This window comes from Neolamprologus multifasciatus, chromosome 13, assembly GCF_963576455.1.
Source record: "Neolamprologus multifasciatus chromosome 13, fNeoMul1.2, whole genome shotgun sequence".
Lineage (NCBI taxonomy): Eukaryota > Metazoa > Chordata > Actinopteri > Cichliformes > Cichlidae > Neolamprologus > Neolamprologus multifasciatus.
Genome location: NC_140451.1, coordinates 8,636,101 through 8,657,442, shown reverse-complemented (window position 1 = coordinate 8,657,442; position 21,342 = coordinate 8,636,101). Strand labels below are relative to the sequence as shown.

The 21,342-nt window shown below is 39.6% G+C and overlaps 1 protein-coding gene across 1 annotated transcript in view; it reads right to left on the bottom strand.

Annotated features, from left to right (window-relative positions):
- The window catches only part of LOC146504997 (gamma-aminobutyric acid receptor subunit pi), a 77,372-nt gene that overhangs the window by 24,146 nt on the left and 31,884 nt on the right, over window positions 1-21,342 (bottom strand). The window contains exon 3 of the mRNA XM_085183354.1: window positions 1,871-1,983. Within this exon, the coding sequence (XP_085039480.1) occupies window positions 1,871-1,983 (113 nt within the window). The remainder of the gene's footprint in view (window positions 1-1,870; window positions 1,984-21,342) is intronic.

The window sequence follows — 21,342 nt, the reverse complement described above, 5'->3', positions numbered from 1 at the left end:
AACAAAGTGTATTCGAAAGGAACCAGGAAGTGGCAGTGGTTGTGTGTGTATATGTGTGTATATGTGTGTATATATATGCGCATATGTTTTGGATAGCTTTTTTTCCCTTGAAACCATTTAACTGATTAGGGTTATAGATAAATATATAAAATCATGAACTTTTTTCTGCAATTGTTAGTTATTGTGCGTGTATTGGTGCTGACTAAGAATTGTATTAAAATGGTCTGTATTCCTTAATTTTAAGCTGTACTAGCAGCACATCTGTCTTGGAAGCACCCTAACTTCAAGCAGTAGCTATCATACGACAACAGCAGCTGAACTTGAAACGATAACTAAATAATCGACCACAGCTTCATCCGTCATAGCCAGGCAAGGCGGGAGCAGCTGCACTCAGAACCGGCAGCTTGCTACTGCTTGAGAGCTGCCTTCAAAAATAAGTAACGTGTCACACCCTCTCTGCTTTATGTTGAACTGTTGTGGAACGCAAAAGTGGGGCTAAAAAAATTCTCTCTCTGACCTTTTTCTACATTGTGTCTGAGTGTGATGACATAAAAGGGTATTTTGAGGACACAGGCATATATATAGTGTTGCATAATAAAACATTGTGTTATATAATGTAAGGTTATTGGAGGACAGCATATTTAAAAATGCTAAAGACCCCCACTTCTATCCACCAGCTGCAGTCTGTCGAGTGTGAACCTCCTTGAGGGAATTAATTCTTCCTGATTCACCATCAAAGACAGGGTAACTTTGCTGCTCTCCTGTGTTTCATCTTTCTATTCTCCTTCCCTTTTACTTATCAGTCATTTTTTTTCCCTCAGAGACACATAAATGAGTCTGGTGTCATACTGCAGATACTGTATGTGCTAATGAGATGCATGTAAATCTACTGTATAAAAGTGTTTCTTGTGGAGTTTAGTATTAAAGGAACAGAGTGTGAGAGTATGGCTCTCCTTTAAATCCAGGCAAGAAAGTGATTATTCAAAATGCTCAGTTATTCCTTTAAGGGTGTTTATGTGCTAGAAATGATGATTATTAGTTTTTGAGTAAGGAGGCAATCCACTTCAAACGCCAAAAATGAGCGCTCAGACGGCGTTGTGCAGACCTGCTGGCTGTGCTTGAGGTTATCTGGCTCAGATGAGAAGTGAATCCTTGCAAAGTTTAACCAATTTTAACTGTTTTTGTGGCAAGGAAAATGCAAATGTAAAGGAATGAATAAAATTAATGAACGTTCCAGCAGTGCCTGAAATGCAAAGGCATATGCGCGTGTGGGTGAATATGTCCCTTTGCTAGCGCTTTTACCATTACCGTGTGCCAAGCTTGTGCTTCCAGGCGGGAGGACTGGTGATTACGCTGAATAGCATTCGCCTTGGTAAAGTCCAAGGTGTTATTACAGATCAAACAGTGAGTAAACAAACCATAATCACATTGTGATGGATTCCCGGAGCTCAGAACAATAACTGTAGCGAGGGATTTGCGGGGAATGACATAACATTGTTCTTCTTCTGAAAGCACACACTGTGGCAGACTTTGTTCCTCTATTGCAAACAAATTGGTCACCTGGTGGAAACTGGAATCTAAATAAGACCATGTATTGCATGTGTTAAAGTAAGTCTTGTGTATGCGCGTTCAGGGCTTCATAACATGGTTAAACCTCCATGCCTGTACGCAGAAAGTAATGGAGCACACCAATTTCAAAGCTAAATTAAACTGACGTAAATTTTAATGTATGTATGTCAGCATGTATTATCTGAGATGGGACACGCAAGCACAAAATTGCATTATGAACCCATCTCGTTCTCTGTCAAATGCAGATTTCCCCTGGGTGTTCTGTCATTTCCATGGCTGCATATGTCTGCAGTTCCCTTACTGTCAAAGAAAGGCCTGAGGTACTTGTTGTATCCTTTCATCAGCCTCTGGATGGTAGGAGGCAGAATCTCTCCTTCCTTCACTTCTGCGTTGAGCAACGAGCTCTCTAACAACCTGAGAACAAAGACAGACAGAGGGGGGAAGAGGGAAAAAAAAAGCAGAAATAAGAGTTATTTTTCGTTTCTCTTCCCGTTGTGCATTTACCAGATGGATTCTTCCTTGGCGTTCACAGAGTCTGCAGGGTATCGATTGAGTTCCACAGCAAGTCTTACCAGCCATGCGGGGTGGGAGTAAAAGAAAGAAGATTTAAATGGTGAGTTGGAAGTTTAAAAAAAAAATGCAAGAAATGAATAAACAAACAAAAGTCTTTAAATTGAATGGGTCAAGAAAATGTTAAACCAGCCATATCTGCTTTCCCATCCACCTATGAATTTGAAATTACTATTTGCTTTCATAAGTTGTTGTTGTTTTTTTTCCCTTTCTTTTTTAATGCTATCCTTAAACGCACAGTGAAGTGTGGGAAGATGATTATATTGCCGGCAATTGTGGCAGCAGGGATGGGGGATGCGGGGGGCACTCATTGCGCTTTCCCTAGTGGTATGTGTGTTTGTGTATAAATCAGGCTCTAAATACAGAACGCCTGCTCTGTAGAGAGAAAGCCCCAGGGCACGTGCAATGATGTAAGAGGGACTGAAGCAAGACAGATCAGACCATGTGCAGAGGCAGAAAACGTTCATCTCCATGCCCTGGCAGCATTTCAGAGTTCCCTCTGTCACTTGTGCGCTGCGGTAGTCAAACGTGTGACAAGAAGAGATACAATAGTGAAGCAAAATGAGCTCGATTTCTTACACTATCAACACATTCACGAGGCACTGTATTAAAAATACAGTGTAAATAAATCCTTATACCTTGGTATTCTTACTCTAAACAATTTAGTGAGCTAGGATCAAAATGATCCGTGTTTCCAGTGAAACTGGTCCCATACTATTCAGACCCCTAAAAAAAGTGTGCTTTTCCAGCAATATCTAACCCTTTTGGGCACAGTTTATGTGCTGTCTTTGTTTAAATCTTCTTCTTTTGGTTTCTCACTTTAGAGGTCGCCACAGCCGATCATCTGCCCTGTCCCTTGCATCTCTTCTGTCATGCCAGCGCTCAGCATATCCTCTTTTACTGCATCCATGAACCTTTCAAAAGTAGCCCAGCTCCCGCTGATCCAGTGTGGACATTTCATTCTTAGAGATATTTGACAAACATTTCACACCAGATGCCCATCTTGACACTACACTCCCAGCACCAGGTGTACTGTACACCACCTTGTAGCCCTCCTCTGATAAGGTTTGTGAATGGGTTTGAATATAAATCATCAAAACATCTCAAGATGTATGTAACTTGTTTGCAGTGCAGCGCTACATGAAACCTACTATAGCATAGTTTACTTGTAAGTAAGGCGTAAGGAGGCTTAATCATTGTATTTCATGCGATAAAAGAATGAGATCTCTGTGAGACAGCACCATGAGTTAAAAGCCTTTATTATCGTTTTAACTTGTTATCAAAGGGCAATTTAACACGGCTCATGCTAGCACACCAAATCTGCATTCAACATGAAAGTCCAGCCGCAGTTGATGTCAGTGTCATTTTTGCATGTATTCAGTCAGGCTAAATTGAAAATGGTATTTTGGCCAGATGAAAGCCTGTGGGGAATATGCAGACTTTAAGCAATTCATCCAATACTTCCGTACACTCTGAACCATAATGATGAAAAGTCATGGAGGCAGTGGAGAGATGAATCCTCTTGTGGGCTTAATTATCTGTATCCAATTTCTGGAAAACCATTTAATATTTGTTAAGACTTTTACATAAAACCACAACTGAAGGGCTGTTCAGTAGTGCCTCGTCTCTAAAGTTATTAGCCCCTGCTGCTAAAATGATGTGTTTACATACATTAACCAGGTGCAAGTAATAATGTGATTAAATGTTATCTGTCTTTTCTGCCTCAAATCCACTTCTTTAACAATTGTTCAAATAATAAAACTGCTATTTAAAACATTTACCGTGTTTGTTGTTTTCCACAACAAATATGGTCAATGTTTCATCTAAAAGTCACATTAAGCAGGGTTTCTCTTTAAATATTTTTATTGTGAAGCACAAATAACAATCGCAAATTGTCCCATAGACAATGCTTCCTTTTTACAGTTTTGGCATCAAAAAAAAAAAAGGGGGGAAACAAAGCGAACAACAACAACAGCAACAAAAAACAAAACAAACCCAAACAACAAAAACAGGAAAAAACAAAACGTACCAAAAAGGGCGGACAAAAAACAACAACAACAAAACAAACAAACAAACAAAAAAACAAAAAAACAAAACAAAACAAAAAAAACCCACAACCCTCCTCCCTACACCCTTCCCTTATCCCAAAGTGCTATCAGCTTAATTTTAAGCAATGGTGAAGTCCACATAATAACTCTCATTTGTTCATAATTTCCAGGTGCTCAATGAGCGGCCTCCAAATCTGATCAAAGTCCTCCAGTTTGTCATTTATAATGTAGCGGATCCTTTCCAGATGAAGAGTATCTGTCAATACTGAAATCCAGGCTTTCAAGGAGGGCACTTCTTTTCCCTTCCACAGGAGGAGAATCAGTCTCTTTGCACACATCAGGCCATAGGACAGGAGGGGAATCTGTGTGCTCTTAAGTTTTTTAGATTGTCCCGATAGTCCAATAAGAATCAAAATGGGGTCAGGGTCTAACCGCACATCAAAGAGTTTGGAAAAAAAAGAAAAAAACTGTGTAAAAAAAAACTTTGTAATTTGGTACACATTACAAAACTGCGAAGCAGATCAGCTTCTGCACATTGACATTTATCACAGATGGGTGACGTTTCAGGAAATATTCGATGTAATCTGGTCTTCGAGTAGTGCAATCTGTGCAAAATTTTAAACTGAATTAACCTATGTTAATAGGTTAAGCAGGGTTTGTATCCACGAAAAAATCTTGAAGGTTTTAATTTATAAGAAATGCAAGAGGTTGAGTTTGTATAAACAGCATAATCCAGTATCTTTAACAGGGTACAATTAATTACAGGGAGGAAATTATAACAGGTCGGCTACCTTTGGTAACTGATGTTAAGTGAAGGACAGAATCTGAGGTAATATGGTATATTTTATGTGAATGAATGAGAAATGTAATAAGTGGTAGCTTTAGGTTAATTGTGTTTTCCCTGTTGTATATACTGTAAACCACTAAAATGGTAAAAATAAATTTTTTAAAAATCAGTCTATGTACAAGTAATTCCAGTGAGGCAAAAGCTCAGACTCAGACTGCTCGAAACCACTCAATTTCTATCTGTTATTTCTCCTCTTGGCTGTCTTTGACATTATTGAGAGCTGATAGCCCTAATGTGGTTATCTCAGGCACACAGCTCTGGCTGTGAGGGCGGAAGATCTTCTGTTTACATGGGGCAACCAATCAGGAGAATATTAACTTAAGGAAGGGAGAAAGAGGCTAAAATAGCTTGTTTCAGACAGAAGCTGAATTAAAGTGCTTCCTCAAGACCTGGTATAAGATAAATAAGGGTTACTTTGAACTGCAAATCATCCAAATCTCTTAAGAGTCAGAGTAGAGTGGAAGAATAAAAATATAGAATTGAAAATGAGCACAGTAGGTCCTCTTTAACAAAAAAACTTCCTTATTAAAATTCTTATTTTTTAATAATTAACATACAAAACCAAATAAACATCATTATATTATGGTGCCACTCAAAGTCAAGAAGGAGCTACTGTTAACCTTTCAAATAATAAAGGTTACCAATAGCTGCCTGTTGACTTTGAGTTATTCAATGCAAGAATTGACAATGTGAAACAGTTTACAGATTGGAAATATCAATATGACACCTTTAACCAATTAATTTGTTTTTATTTATTCTAATCGTCACTGATGACCAGAAAAGATGCCCATTGAGTAACATACATCCAGTTCCTTACTTGGAGGAAAAAAAGTACAGCAAGGAAATTTTTAGCAGGACCGTATCTATGTACAAATACAATAGCATGTGGTGGCAACCATGTGGCCACCACACATGGTTGCCACATGTGTGGCAACCATGTGCTGTTGGCCTCTCAACTTGCCCAGCTCACCCAACTTTTAAGGGGCACAGTCGTGTCCATGAAAACAAGAACCACTAAAGATTTCATGGAAATTGAAGCCAAGCAGAATCAAGCCTGCTTCCAGAGACAAAAGCCGGCTATGGCCACAAGATGGCAGTAATTTAAAGGAAGGCTCAAACAGGCAATGCAAGAAGATTATGGGACAAAATGCTAATTAATGTGTACAAGGAGAGATTGCTTCACTTGTGTTTAAATTGATGTTTATTTTTAGATTTCACTGGAACAATCACTGCTTGCCTTGCTTGCCCTCAAAGAATTCCACTACACAAATTGCAAATAAATATAAAAATAAAAGTCAGGGTGTAATCATATGTACGGAAGAGGATTAGGGCCACTGGGGAAAAAACGTGGGCACGGTTTTTTTTTTCAGTGGCCCTAATCCTCCTCCGTACATATGTCTAATCCATTCATTGTTTGTAGGAATAATTTAATCTGGACCAATGTAGTGGACCAACAGCACAGCTCATCACTGTCTCACAAAGATAGAGTAACTTACTATTTTGTGACTGTGTGTCCTATCTCTGTGTCCAGATCCTTATCTAAGGAAACTGTTTGTCATCACCCTTTTCCCCTTTGAGAGAATTTTTTTTTTCTTACTAGAGTCCACCTTATGGCTTAAGAGCAAGATGGTTTGCTACAATTGTTGTATAGCCAAGAAAAAGTCTTCCCCAGAAAACTTAGAACTTGCTTCACCTGACTGTGTCAAATCAGCTTAGACAGCGAGGTAACTCGCTCCCAGCACACTGTTGCTATGCTGCATAATGTCTCACTCTTGTGACGTGTACCCTGTTGTTTCAGCTTAAAACATCCTTGCATGAGAAAGCCACGTCACTGACAGTAGAGACAGCACTCTGCCTTTGGCATGCAGCATTATCAGTCTGTATCACCCAGTGTGTCCCTCGTCATCTTTACAAATGGCTTTGCATCTACACAAGTGTGTCTGTGAGCGCTTGTTCATGTCTTTTTTCTTTTGGTTGTTGTTTTTTCAAAGTATATCACAGATGAGGACAGCTGTGAAAATATAAAATAAAACTGAAGACATGGACCACGTTTGTTAAAGAAAATCTTTTAAAATTGTATTGTTTAAAAAATGCACCAAACACAAAAAATATAAGACTTCTAGTCCTTTATATAATATATTATACTGAGTCCCATAGCACTGCACTTACGGATAGTGACGGAGCTATCCAGCTTTGATGTTCGTCAGGGTTTTACAGTCTAAGAATGAAACGCAGCTTCTTTGACCAGGACGTGTGCTAAGAGCTCTCAGCTCCTTTCACTCCATCCATCTCTATAAATCCCCAGACTCTAACTTTTGGCTGTCTAAAACCTTCATCTGCAGGCGGGGATGAGACCTGAGCTCTCCAGCCTGCCAAACAGTCGCTATCCACTGAGCCCTGACAGTGAAAAAAAAAACAAAGGTAGATCTTTAGAATGCTCCAGGAATGACCAAGGCCAGTAATGGTTACAAATAATCTTTGTGTTTTTATGTACAAGGCAGCATTATCATAAAAACAGGAGCCTGTGTGTTGCAGTACCAACCACACACACAGATGCATGTGTGCGCACAGCACACCAACAAACAAGCAAACATCGCTCATCTTTATGTACTGTAGGGTTTCTCTCTCCCAAGATGAAAGCACAGTGTGTGGAATGCACATTTTCCCAGAACGCATGCTGACAGACCAAACACACCTGCCGACCGGGCTGCCTATCAAGAATAACAGGATGACATGTTGAATACCCAGAACTAAGAAGAGGAGGGTCTGCCATACTAAGTCCCAATTTTAAGCTTTGCTTTAATATATATGTATATACAGCAATATAAATTTAAAACACATATTTTGCTTAGAAGTGTTGTGCATCCATTAGCTTATGTTTGGTGATCTGACAAAGTAAAAAAAAAGTAGAACTGCTACATTAGCCCAGAAGCACCAACACTTAATATGTCACGGTGAACGTACCAGCAGAGCTTCTTCCATCAAGCTAAACACATTCAGGTTTTATTTGAGGTGGCTGCACGTGTGGATCTGTTTTTCTGTGTATACCCATTTTCTATGGTGGCCCCTTTGGCCATTTTGGAAAACGTGACACACACACACGTTTTTTTCGGGGGGTGTTTACATTTTTTTTGTTGGTTGAGTTTTAGGAGCCACGTGTGTTTTTATACGTGTATCGCAGCTCTTCCCACTTTTCAGGACATTAACTGGTAGAGGTGCATGCAAGAGGGTAAATATCTAAGGCAGTGTGAGCTTAAACTGATTGGTGCCTTGCTACTGCTCCACTTCAAAGGCCACGTGATGTCCAGTTGAGCTGAGCTGCATCACTGTAAAAATAGCAAAATTCATTTGCTATCAGTAAAACTGTAGCTAGCAAGTGGCCTGTATCCTGCCTCCACTTAGGCACCTCCATTGCTTAAGCATCCAATGTAACCTTGTCCTACATTAAAAGAAAGAAAAAGTGGCTTACAATGTCCTGGTGTAATCATCTCTGTATTGTCCAGGGTATGCGGGGGTAAGCACCACACACCTCATGGTTTCTAATATGCACAGATTCAAAGTGCTATCTGGCCCTACCAATATCATGATAAACTGAATCCCGACTAGTCGAAATGTGCTATTTCAAAGTTGATACAAACTCCTTCAGCTCTTATTAAGTTAGTTGTAGCTCCGTGTTTTGAATCAGCAGGCAGGTTTTGTAGCATAAAAAGGTATTAAATTACTCAGCATAGTGAATAAATGTTAGAGCAAGAAAAGAATGGAGAATTTCAAAGAACACTGTTCGACAGATAAGTGCTTTATGGAAAAGTGAAGTGCAAGAGCACCAAAGTAATGGACACTGACAGTGGTATCTAAAAGCAGGTTACCGCTTCAGCTGCTCACTCAGTGATGTCAACATGAGTATCAATGCTGCATGTGAGCAGCTGATTTCTGAGGGCTTTATCTGTCATGACACACGTAGCGACGACATTATCAGCACCGACACATGACACTGTGAATCTAAACAACACCTTCTAATGTGCTAATTGGCCAGTCACAAATGATCATGTCTTGTGTCTGTGAAGTTGGTGGAAAGGAAGGCGAGAGGAGGAAGCAATGTTCAGCCCGTCCTTGTTTGTCATGATCAAAATCTGCTGCTGTTCTCAGTAATGAGAGCAGCTTTGGTTTGCTTATTCTCTCAGTCGTATTTCTTTATTCCCCTCCTCATCTCTCTGCCTATCTCCCTCTCACAGCATTAACAAATCTGACTGAGTCACACCATGAAGAACACAATTAACCTACATATTGCAACCACAATATGACCTTCTAATGTACCAAAAAAAAAAAATCCAGTTCCAAACAGAAAATTGCTTTCAAAATGTGTTGCCTCCTTAAACTAACTGCTGGTCAGATATCAAGTGAAAGCAACGACAAACTGAGCATGACATTTTCATATGGCATTTCTGTGGGAAAATGCAAAAACTGGAAACTGTGCTTATATAATATTAAAATGGTTTTTATGATTATTCAGGGATATTATTGTGACATTATTATTCAGTGAAAAAGCATTTGAGAAATTGCTACAATATTAAGAGTGGCAAAATCTACAGTTTGGTACATCCTGACAAAGAAAAAAGAAAGCACTGGTGAACTCAGCAATGCACAAAGACCTGGACATCCACGGACGACAACAGTGTTGGATTAATCACAGAATCAGTTTCATGGTGAAGAGAAACCCCTTCACAACATGTAACCAAGTAAACAACCCTCTCCAGGAGGATGGGCGTATCGATATCCAAGTCTACAAGAAGACATAATGACAGTAAATACAGAGTGTTCACTGCAAGGTCCAAGCCACCCATAAGCCTCAAGAACAGAAAGGCTAGATTGGACTTCACTAAAAAACATCAAAAACAAGCCTGCAAAGCTCTTGAACAACATTCTTTGGGCAGATGAAACCAAGCTCAACCTCTAGCCGAATGATGCGACACAGGACAGAAGGAGCCGAATGAATTCTGAGGTGTTCAGAGACATACTGGCTACTCAAATCCAGCTAAACGCAGTCAAATTGGTTGGGTGGTGTTTCAAAATACAGATGCACAATGGCCCAAAACATACGGCCAAAGCAACCCAGGAGTTTACTAAACTAAAGAAGTGGAATATCTTTGAACGGCCAAGCCAGACACCTGATCTTAACCCAATTGAGCATTTCAGCTGCCGAAGACTAAACTTTGGACAGAAGCAGCAAAGGCCTGGCAGAGCATTAAAAAGGAGGAAACCCAGCATCTGGTGATATCCACGAGTTCAAAACAGGCTGTTATTGCCAGCAAAGGGTTTTCAACCAAGTATTAGAAATGAACATTTTAATTTCCGTTATTTAATTTATCCACTTACTTCTGAGCCCCTTAAATGAAGGCATTGTGTTTAAAAATGCTTTAGTTCCTTAGTTTTGTGCAATCCTTTTGTTCAACCCCCTGAATTAAAGCTGAAAGTCTGCACTTCAACTGCATGTGAGTTGTGTCATTTAAAATTAATTGTGGTAATGTACAGAACAAAATTAGAAATAAGCTGTCGCTGTCCAAATGTTTATGGACCTAACCGTATCTTTATGACTTAAGCAAGTCAGTGCATCAATAGAGGCCAGCGAGTTTCTTCTGGGCAGAAACCTCCGATTGTTGTGCTTTATGTCTGCTGGAGTCACAATTCCAGTTTCAGGGTTATAGCTCCTAATGCTCCTACTACCACTGAGCCCACTTTGGACTTTACCTTACACATCTGCTCCAGTCCCTAATACTTCTCTATTATCTCATGCACCTTCTTCCTGATGTTACTATCCACTGAGATTGCATAGATTGCATAGATTACATCTATCACAACTACTGTCTTCTGCTCTTTGCAACCACTATGTCTGGTTGGTTGGCCAGCAGCTCCTTATCTGCCTGGAACTCAGACAGACCCATAGGACCTTTAGCCCTGTTGTTCTCAACCACCTTTGGGGGCGTCTTCTATCAGAACTTGGGGACATGTTGTTCATATGGGGCACAATTTAGTGTTCATGCTCCCAGGTTGCATGTTACATCCAGCTACAATTTGTCTCCGGTCCTGTTAGCTGTGGTAGATTTCTGCCTTTATGGATCCGGTGCTTATAGGGCCTGTTTTTGCACTGTTGTGTTCAGAGCCTCTTTACTGTCCTTTAAAGTGGTCTTTCCTACCAGTAGGATTGCTTGGTGTCAGCCAATTCCTCTATCTGTCAATGATACATCCCATGCCGGCTTGGTTGTCCATAATAGTGTCTCCTGCTCCTCATAACTCATCTATCTTCATCGCCTGAGGCATTCTTGGAGCAGCTTATCTCAGAGGGCCTCTTCCTGATGCTCCATGTTTCTATCGTGGATTGTGGCACTGACAATCCTCACCCTCCCTGTATCTGTAGCTCATAGACCCTCAGTTCTTAGTTTTTCAATGCTCTTCTTTGAATATTGGCTTCCTTTTGATCTGCTCTCTGTCAAGATGATCCCACACTACCTCAACAATGTTGAGGTCCGGGCTCTGGGGAGGCCAATCCATGACTGATAGTGTGTGTTTTTCTGTCCCGGGACACTTTTATTGCGCTGTCAGTGTGTTTCAGAATATCGTCACCTGCCTCCAACCACATATTTTCCAGATAGTATTGTATTGTGGTGAAAAATGTGACACTACTTCTCTGCGTTCATAATTCCATCAATTTTGACAAGATAACCAACACCACTGGCTAAAATGTTACCCTAAATCATGACAGAGCCACTACTGTATCTTACAGATTGCTGCAGCTTGGCATTGGCAATCCATTTTCCCAAGGGGGGAAAGGAGTAACTTTCACTGTATTAAAGTCAGATTTAGCATCTGAGGTGGAAATGTTAAGGACAGTGAACAGGTGATTGTCAGAGAGACTTCATCATCATCAATGTCGCCCTGAACCCAGAAATCCAAATGATAAAAATAACAAAATTGAGAAAACAAATAATTACCCAATTTATGTGCATCTATTTATGTCCACTGAAAGAGTCTGTACTGTATTTAGGTGTCTGCTTTTTTCACAGTATCATGTGCCTTGTGTGTAACCCCTCCCACCCCCCTTTCCAAAAGAAGATAACATTACTAGACTTGAAACCAGCTCATTATATTACTGCATGTGCAATAAAAGCATTACCTACAACTGTTAATCCATCTAAAAATGACAGTGGAGAATGACTCTATTTCAAAAAGGAGAGAAGCCAAACAGGAAAAACTGCGACAGTTGCAGGGAACGCCCACCCCCGCCTACCTATCCACTTGCAGTCGTTACAGTAAACGCTGGACTTGCTTAGTGTTAATACTATACAACCCAAAATGTCCTCAAGATAGCTGGTTAATTCATTTTTAGTAGGTTCCTGATTTGTTAATGTTGCCAAAAAAAAAAAAAATACTCCACCACCATGACATATTTTCTTATAAATGTGTGCCAGTGGTATGGATTCAGTAATGCATGGATAGCAGGGTGGTTTGGAACGAGGGCCTCTTCCACCCTGTGGGTGATTTCATCTTTTCAGATCCTGTTTCATGAGTGAGCCTCCCCACAGTTCCCCCCACCCATCCTCTTTCTCCCTCGTTCCCCATCTCTGCGGCACACAAGGCATCAGTCCAGGCAGTACTTGCACATTTCACAACAGATTATTTCAGTTGAACATAACCCCTGCAGAGAGCTGAGTAACATACACTGTGGACCCCCCTCTCATTCTTTTTTTTTTCCCATCCTCCCACCCACTCCGCAGTATGCTCAACTCAAAAACATGTGTCTCACTCTTATTTCATTGATTCATGCCCTTCCTTGTTCCCCAGACTCCCTCAGTTGGCATCGTCTCTGCTGCTGAAATCCCTAAGGCCATCGGTGTGCCACATCGCTCAGGCCTCACAGAGAAGAACAACATGTGTGTTCTGTACTTGCAGAGGGAGCAATTGGATTCTTCATTCCTCATTTATGTACAAATCGGCTGCGCTAAGTGGGTTTTGACGAGGCGAGGGTGCAGCTCCATTGAAATGATTTCTTTCATACATTTTCATGGGATGACTTTATCCATTTGTCATTCAGTACCACAGACTCAATGTCATGTTACTACGTAGTTTCTTTTCTCCTACTATTAATCAAACCAATACTACAAAGCATTTCATCACACTTGGTGATTAAAAGCTTGAAAAAACATGGCAGAATATCTCCACTGATGGATTGCTTCAAATTTTTCGGCACATAGTGCCGAAAAAAGTAGGTCCTCAGCTGACCTTCAGGGTCAGAGAATTAAACATATTCATATTCAAATGACAGCTAATGGCATTTGCGCCTTAATTCATAGCACCAGACTAAATCGGAAAACCATAAAAACTGGTTCAAATTCTCTACATAAAGAGCTGACAGTAGGCTCTGAGTGAAAAGAGGCATCCATTGTCTTCTGACACGCTGCTGGGGGAAACAGGTAAAACATGTGGCATTATCCGAATCCTCAAGGTGTGCTCGAAATGTTAGACTCACGCTGGATGCTACGCCTGTCGAGCTGCATTAAGTGTCTTTTCTTCTTTTGCAGAGAATATTCATTTTTTTGCACTGTGAAATGGGATTTGAGGAAAGTAGCTGCTGCTTTCATATACAGAGATTATTCCCTCGCTCATCAGGGACTTTCTGGGCCTCCTCAGACCCTTCAGCCACTACAGACTTGGAGATGCAGAGGCAGGCAATGAGGCACGAAGAAGAAAAAAAAAGCCCTCCTGAGTTCATGTCGCAGCCTTGTGTGGATAAAAGCAGCTGTTTCTGTCTTTCATGCTATCCTAGGCAGCTCCCTAAGCCTCTCCACATGGGAGAATAGAAGAACTCCCTGGTGCCGAATGCAGAACACTTACTGTCTTCATAAGCCTACTGAAGTCATAGGAATCTCAGAAAAAAATGTGACATCAGAAACACGTGACTTTATTTAAGTGCTGATCCTTATGTATGTATACTCGTATAGTTTTGTAGCCTCAAACCTTAAAAACAGGAAACCTATGAAACAATCTAGTTTACAAGTTTTGTATTAACTACTGGAAGAAAAAACAACATTTCTATGATACATTTGGTCTGTTTTTTGGCTTTATATTCTTCACAGCTCTGCTATCTGCTCATCACCATGTTAAAGTGACCTTAACCCACAGCCTGTCCTGGAAGACGCCCTAGTATATCCTTGTGTTTTCTTCTTCCCAGTGTGATTATGGTCCCTTTATTTTTGTCCTAGCTCTGCCAATCTTGTACACCATAATCAGCCCACTGAGCCGCTCAGCTTACCCACTCATCTGCGAGGGGTATATGTGCCCAGATCCAACATCTACTCTCTGCCAGATTTTAGTTTAAACCACATTGGTAACAAACTCGAGGCAAATACTGCTTCTATTGATTTCCCAGTCCTAGTGTTAGTTATTTCTAACCTCTCTCTCATGCTCCAGGATCCTCACCTGCCTCTGTGGTGTTTCCATGCCCACCTGCAAACCACTTTAAGCTTCCACAGCCTGAAGTGGGTTTTTTTTTTCCTCACTCCTCACCCACACCAACTCCAGCCTCTATAACCACTGGATTCCCCAACTTTGCCTTCAGCCTCTCCCCTAATCATGAATTGCAATGACTAAAGTCCAGGGTGTGCCAGAACGATACAAAACTGTCTTCCAGCACCTTTATTTAATAAGTAATTAAATCTGCTTGCTATTAAAAAAAATAATCAAGCAAGTTAATTTTTCTTGGTATTGCTTCCAGGTGCTGTCATCCCACAATCCCAATTATACCCTTGAAGTATCCTTTTATTTTTCTTTTGATTGTTGTCATATGTTAATGCATGCAGAATCAATATAGTTGTGGTACTTCAGCAACTAGCTAGCTGGATTTTCCGGTGGAAAAAAAATGTTACTGTGCAATAACTCACGTAGATGGAAAAAAGAGAGACAGAAGAGAAATAGTTTTCCAAAACTATTCCAAAACAGTCTAGTTAGAATGATTACTTTGCATCTTTGTTGTTAAGTTTACAGTAATGCATGGTGCTGCACTGGTGCAGAGCATGGTTTCCAGGCTCACTGTTAAGTTAGATTATGAATCACAGACATCTAGAGCTCTAAGTAATTTTTTTGCAACCCTTTGCTGCAGTGCTACGTTCCACCCAAAAATCCCATTTTAACCCCTCTTAACAATCCTTTCTTTGTGTCTAGCATTTGGATCCAACGTGTAGCACATTTTTAATTCCAAAATATAATTCCTTTGCTCATTCAATTATATTAATCAGGTTTTTGAAAACCTGGGGTGCTGTATAAGTTGTCAAAAAAGACAACAAAAAACAATGTAATGATTGATTTTTTATCAATCTGTTTCATTAAACAATTTAATGACTAGGTCAAAATATAAAATAAAAAAAAGAAATTCAATTTATTTGTTTATTTTATATTTTAACTTGTTCATTTGAATAATTTGGTGACTGCATTATCTATGGCACATAATATAATTTAAATAAGATAATCGAAAAAAGACTAATTCCATCTGTTGTCATTTATGTTTTGCAGCATCTGCCTGTTCTGGGACGTCAACACACATATGTGAAAGCATAAGGCACGGAGCAGAGAGACCTCAGGCAGAACAAAGCCGGCATTAGTGAAAACAGATTTAGCAGTAAATACCTCAAAAATAAAAGGAAAAAGAGGAGTCTGGGTGCAGGTGGGTTGGAAAGCAGCTTGCAGATGTGCAGCTGTGGGCTGGGTAAATTGCAGCACCCTATATAAGATTTGTCAAATGATACTTAGCTGATATAGTCTGGCACAGTGATCAGCTGAGCTGTTATGAAAAATAAATTAAATTAAGAGGATGTAGAAAAACTGTTCTGTGTTCTGACCAGTCAATATTTCAAATTTTACCTGAAGAAATTTGCTTCACACTGCAGCCTGAAAATCTGACAGCTATCTCTCATAGACTGTGGATTCTCGAACACCACAAAAAAATTACAACTGGAGAAAAAGCGAAATATTTAGCTAATTATTGAATTATTTATTAGCTAAATATTTTTGAATATTTGTGCTTTCAGTGCAACAAACTCATTCCTGTGCTAAACATGCAAGCGTATAATCCAATTTGTCATTAATCACTAATTGGCACATCATAAAACCAAGAGATGACAAGATAGACCCTGAACTATTGAACAGCTAAAATTCTGAAGCAAAGATGCTTTCAAAACTGCAGCTAAAGGTCTCCTCAATTCCTATATTCCTGAGAGTGCTGTTAAAAGAAATACTGATGCAACACAGTGGCAAACATAGCCCTGTCCTAACATTTTTTAACATGTTCAAAGTCAGTATTTAAAAAATATATATATAAAGAAGCTCTTATTTTCTTATTTTCAACAATAGACGTGTCATGTCAGACTTTTCCATATCACCTTTGAATGCCCTCTGACATATTTAAATTCAGAATTTAATTGCTTACAGCAATCACTGTAAGAAATTAAATTTAAAAATTATCCAGTATTTAATCAGTGGATTTGTTCCTACTTCTAATGTACAAGCTGTTGCCTAGAAGGAATGTATCACCCATATTTTATCACCGATATGCAAAGTTTTTCCCTAAAGGGGTAATTACCTGCATGGCTATTTAAACAGTAAACTAAAAAATTTGAATGAAGTGGACTTCAGTCTTCATTTGAATTTTTTGAGTAATTAAACAGCCTGATGTGACTCAAATCTAGCAAGCTTTAGGGAACGCTGATGCTTTGCTGTTAGTCTCATGTTCCTACGTCCAACCTGAACATTTTCTGCATAGCAAAATAACCATTTTTGGTCAAGTTACTTGAAAATAGTAATTAGTTACTAATTACTGATTACTTCTCCAATAATGTAATCCCATTACTTTACTGATTACTTACTTTCAAAATTAATTAGTTACTTTATTACCCTAGTTACTTTTTAAAAACACAATACACCATAGCTGAATACGTTATAAAGCAATAGACCTTTCAGCCCAATTCTATTTTTCTGCATAATCCATCATATAACATTGAATCAAATGAAAAAGTCTCTTCTTAAAAATTGTTTTATATGTTATGCATGTAAGTTATATGCATGAAGTCTATTTTCACCTGTTTAGCAGGAGTAGGCCCGTCGGAGGTTTGACCGGTGGAATTGGATGTGGTAGCCACAGCGGTCATGTCAGTGGGGGCGATCCAAGATAGTGGTATTTATACTGATTGATGCAAATACTAATGCAAATGTTTTTTTTTTATAAAAAACATTTCTACTGACTTAAATAACACTAACACTGTCTTCTAAGATGAAGCTAGAGAATGTCACTATCTTTAAGAAGTCCTTAGGCCCAGGCATTCAATAGATCACTCTACCGCCTACCCAAATGTTGTTGCAGACCAAGCACATACATTCCAATTTCTGTTAAATCAGTTTTCTGTTATGAATTCTGGGATAGGTTGGGCCAGGAAGGATACACCCGGCCCATCCTTCAAATCTGGGGAAAAGGAGGAAGCATTTGGAGGTGTCTTCCACTATGTCCCAATTCATAGGCCGCATCCTTCGGCCTACGTAGGCCTTAGCTGTCTACGTGGGCCGGGTCCTTCGAAGACTGAGAAGGCTGGAAGTGCGAGGCTGTGAAACTGGACAGTCTAACCTTCAGATTTGTGTCTCCAGCTGTCTCGATGGAGTTTAATAAACTCAGCCGTCTGCTCCTCGCTTGCTAATGTATAACACAACATTGGAGTAAATTATCTACCATCACACACTTTAATCTGTTTTCTGTTTGACGTTTATTCAGCTGTGTGAAAAGTATAACTTTAATCTCAGCCAAACCAAATTACTCAGGAACAAATAAAACACTGAAAAAAGACAAACAATAACATTTTTAAGTTATCTAAGTGACTTACATAATTTCCCCCAGGGATCAATAAAGTATTCTGATTCTGATTATATATCATGTTTAACCTGAGTAAAAAAGTATGTGCCGGGAGTTCGCTGTTGTCGCCGGTTCTAGTGAGCCTCAACCTCCCGGTTAGCTATCAGGCTGGTGGGTAAAACATCTTTCCGAAAATGTGGGCGATCGTGGCTCAAGAGTTGGCAGTTTGTCTTGTAATCAGAAGGTTGCCGGTTCAAGCCCCCAGCTTGAAAAGTCTCAGTCGTTGTGTCCTTGGGCAAGACACTTCACCTGCTGCCTACTGGTGGTGGTCAGAGGGCCCGGTGGCGCCAGTGTCCGGCAGCCAGTGACCTCTGTCAGTGCGCCCCAGGGTGGCTGTGGCTACAATGTAGCTTGCCATCACCAATGTGTGTGTGAATGGGTGGATGATGTGTAACGCGCTTTGGGGTCCTTAGGGACTAGTAAAGCGCTATACAAATACGGGCCATTTATCTCTCCGAAAACGCCAGAGCACTTTTGCAAATATGCGATGTCTTCATAAACCAAGCAGATAGTTGAAGATTACAGAGCTACATTCTTGCCTAAAAATACCTTAAAAGTTTACTTTGTGACCCAGAAAGAGTAATAAGAGTAATATTGAAACGGAAGTAGCTTCCGTGATTGTTGGAAACTGGAATTGACTGGACCGCGCTATGAATTTTGGGACAGGTTGGGCCACGAAGGATACACCCGACCCATTTGAATTCTTCAAATTCTGGGAAATGAAGGATGCATTTGAAGCAGTCTTCAAATTGGGACAACCTTTGTCGCGTCACTGTCAGGTAATCAGGCTATAAATGCGGCCTCTGAAAGATGCAGCCCCTGAATTTGGACACAGCTACAATACCGGAAACTGCTTCTTCTTCTTCTTTGGTGTCTAACGGCAGCTGGCGTCCTTGTAGATGCATTGCTGCCATCTTCTGTTTCAGTCCGTTATTACACTCTCAAATCCTATTTGAAATCCTACTTATTCCTGCATCTTTCAGGATCTTACAAAGCTTCAAACAACGTGTCGACTATTAAATTAGCCATCGATGATTTCGATAGTCGACGTAATTGTGACCAGTCGACTAATCGTGGCAGCCCTACTGCAGACAGGCTTGAAGAACATAACAGACAAAAGGAAATGTTGGAGTCTCAGGTATTTAACATCCACTCAACAACTAGAGTGACTCTCCACCATTTGGTTTTAGAATTGAAGAAGCTTCTCAGATGAGTGATGAAATTTCTTCAAGAAACTTAAAGAAGTCCTGATGCTTTCTTTCCAAGCTCCTTAGACTACCATGACTTGGATGACTAAGAACCTACACAGACAACTTCAGAGGTCCTGTGTTCATGTTCTGATTGGTCAGAACCATACTAGCAACATAGTGACTCACCAGAAGTGCTTTGTCTGCTCAATGAAACTGTGGGATTGACACCATTTTCTTTCCCTCTTGGATTGTCCCTGTGTTAGAATATAAGAATATAAATTTCTGGATTTCTAACCAAGAGACAGCACAACAGACTGAAACCAAGCTGAGTTTCCTGTTTTTCACAACTTTGTTAATGAACTAGTTGTTCTAAAGCACTTTTCAAAGAACTTTATACTAAAAGCCTTTTTCACCTATTCACACAAGCACATTTGTGTATATCTAAGTGCTTTCTATCTTACACTGTATCAAGAGCAACTCAGGGTTCACCATCTTGCTCAATACAGATCAAGAACCTTCCAGTTAGTTGACAACCTGCTCTACCTTCTGAATGACAGGTGCCTTGCTTGACGTATGCAAGGAAAAAGAGCAAGGGAAATACTCTCCAGTTCTGCACAACAGCTTAGCAAATGTTTATGTATGTGAACATAGTTTTGATAGGTTTACTATGAAAGAAAGTAAACCTGGAACATCTTTACCTGTGCTTTTATTATCCCTTCATAGTAGGCAGGAAGAAGCCATTGTGCAGCATATGCACACAGAGGATTAGTGTTTACTTGGTATGCTTATGGCTTGAGGATGAGTCAAATGATTGCAGGTTCGAAATTAAATATAATGCATCAAGTCTTTCTGGTTTCTGTATTTACTGATTTGGAAGAGCATTCTGTGAACATACTGTTTGAAATGTCAACTAGATGGGAGAAGGCACTTTAAAGTCTGGTTTTGAACTTACATTAGAAAACCAAATACGCAGTCTTGTCTTTTTGATTTCATCTATTAACCATCTGTTGAAGGGAAGAGTTTCACATGTTTCTACATATTTTTTAGCTTCCCTACTGAGAGAAAGATTAATAGGTTTCTCTAAGAAATCAGCAGGTAACAACATCAAGGAAAATAAAGTACGTGCAAATCAAGTGAGTACTTTTTGCATCACAATGTACTGTTTTGAGTTTTAAAAGCTAGCTGAACTAACTTTGAATTGAACTAAACTCAATTTCATAAAGGTGTTTTTAAAACTACTAGCCATGAAGACAAATGACATTCTAGCCATGAAGACAAATGACATTCTTCCAACTGGCTGAACTGCGAGCAGAATGTGAAATGTAATGATGTGAAATCTTTGCTGCTGTTAAGAGGCTAAATTAAATTGGATCAAATGGACTGAAATGTTTTGCTGACAGAAATTTTAGGCACCATCCTGCCAAGACTGCATTCAGCGAGTTGGATTTTCATTATGGGAACTCATCACAGATACATTTTCTCCCTCCACGGGTAGTCTTTAATTACTCTCTGAAATTTTTCTTGGACATTTCAGAGTTACGCCATTACTGAGTTTAAAAAAGGAAACAGACAAAAGGTAGGAAATTAAACCATCCTGAAAAATCCTATCACCAGTATAATTAGCTGTGTTTTCTTTTAAACACCAGATGAAAGAGAGTAACAAGCATGCTAATGAATTCCTACCAAAAGTGTCATCTTATATAAGTCAGGGGGAATCATGCAAATTTATAAGATATTATTAGTGGTTTTGCAGTAAAACAGTAACATCACTGTACAGTTAACAATGCACAAACTAGGGATAGAGAAGTCTACTTCATATTTCTATCCAGTCTCATAAAAGGGCAAATAATTAATCTAATGTAAGAATGTGTGTTCAGATCAATCATCATGCTCTAATAGGAGTTTCTGTTTGTGTGTAGGGCATCAAAACTATGAAAGAATAAACCACAAATAAAAGTATATTTAGTATATTAAGTTTTTGATTGTATTTCAGAGCAAAACGTTACTCATATCAAGACAAAAAGAAAAATAATTGAAGCTCTATCACACATAGCTATTTAAATCTCCCCCATCACAATGTCTAACTCTCAAATTAAAAGCTGCTTAAAAGTCAAGCTGCGATATAGGGGTTGTGTAAGTATGGCAGGGGATGCTGGACAGGCTTTTTGCACCCAA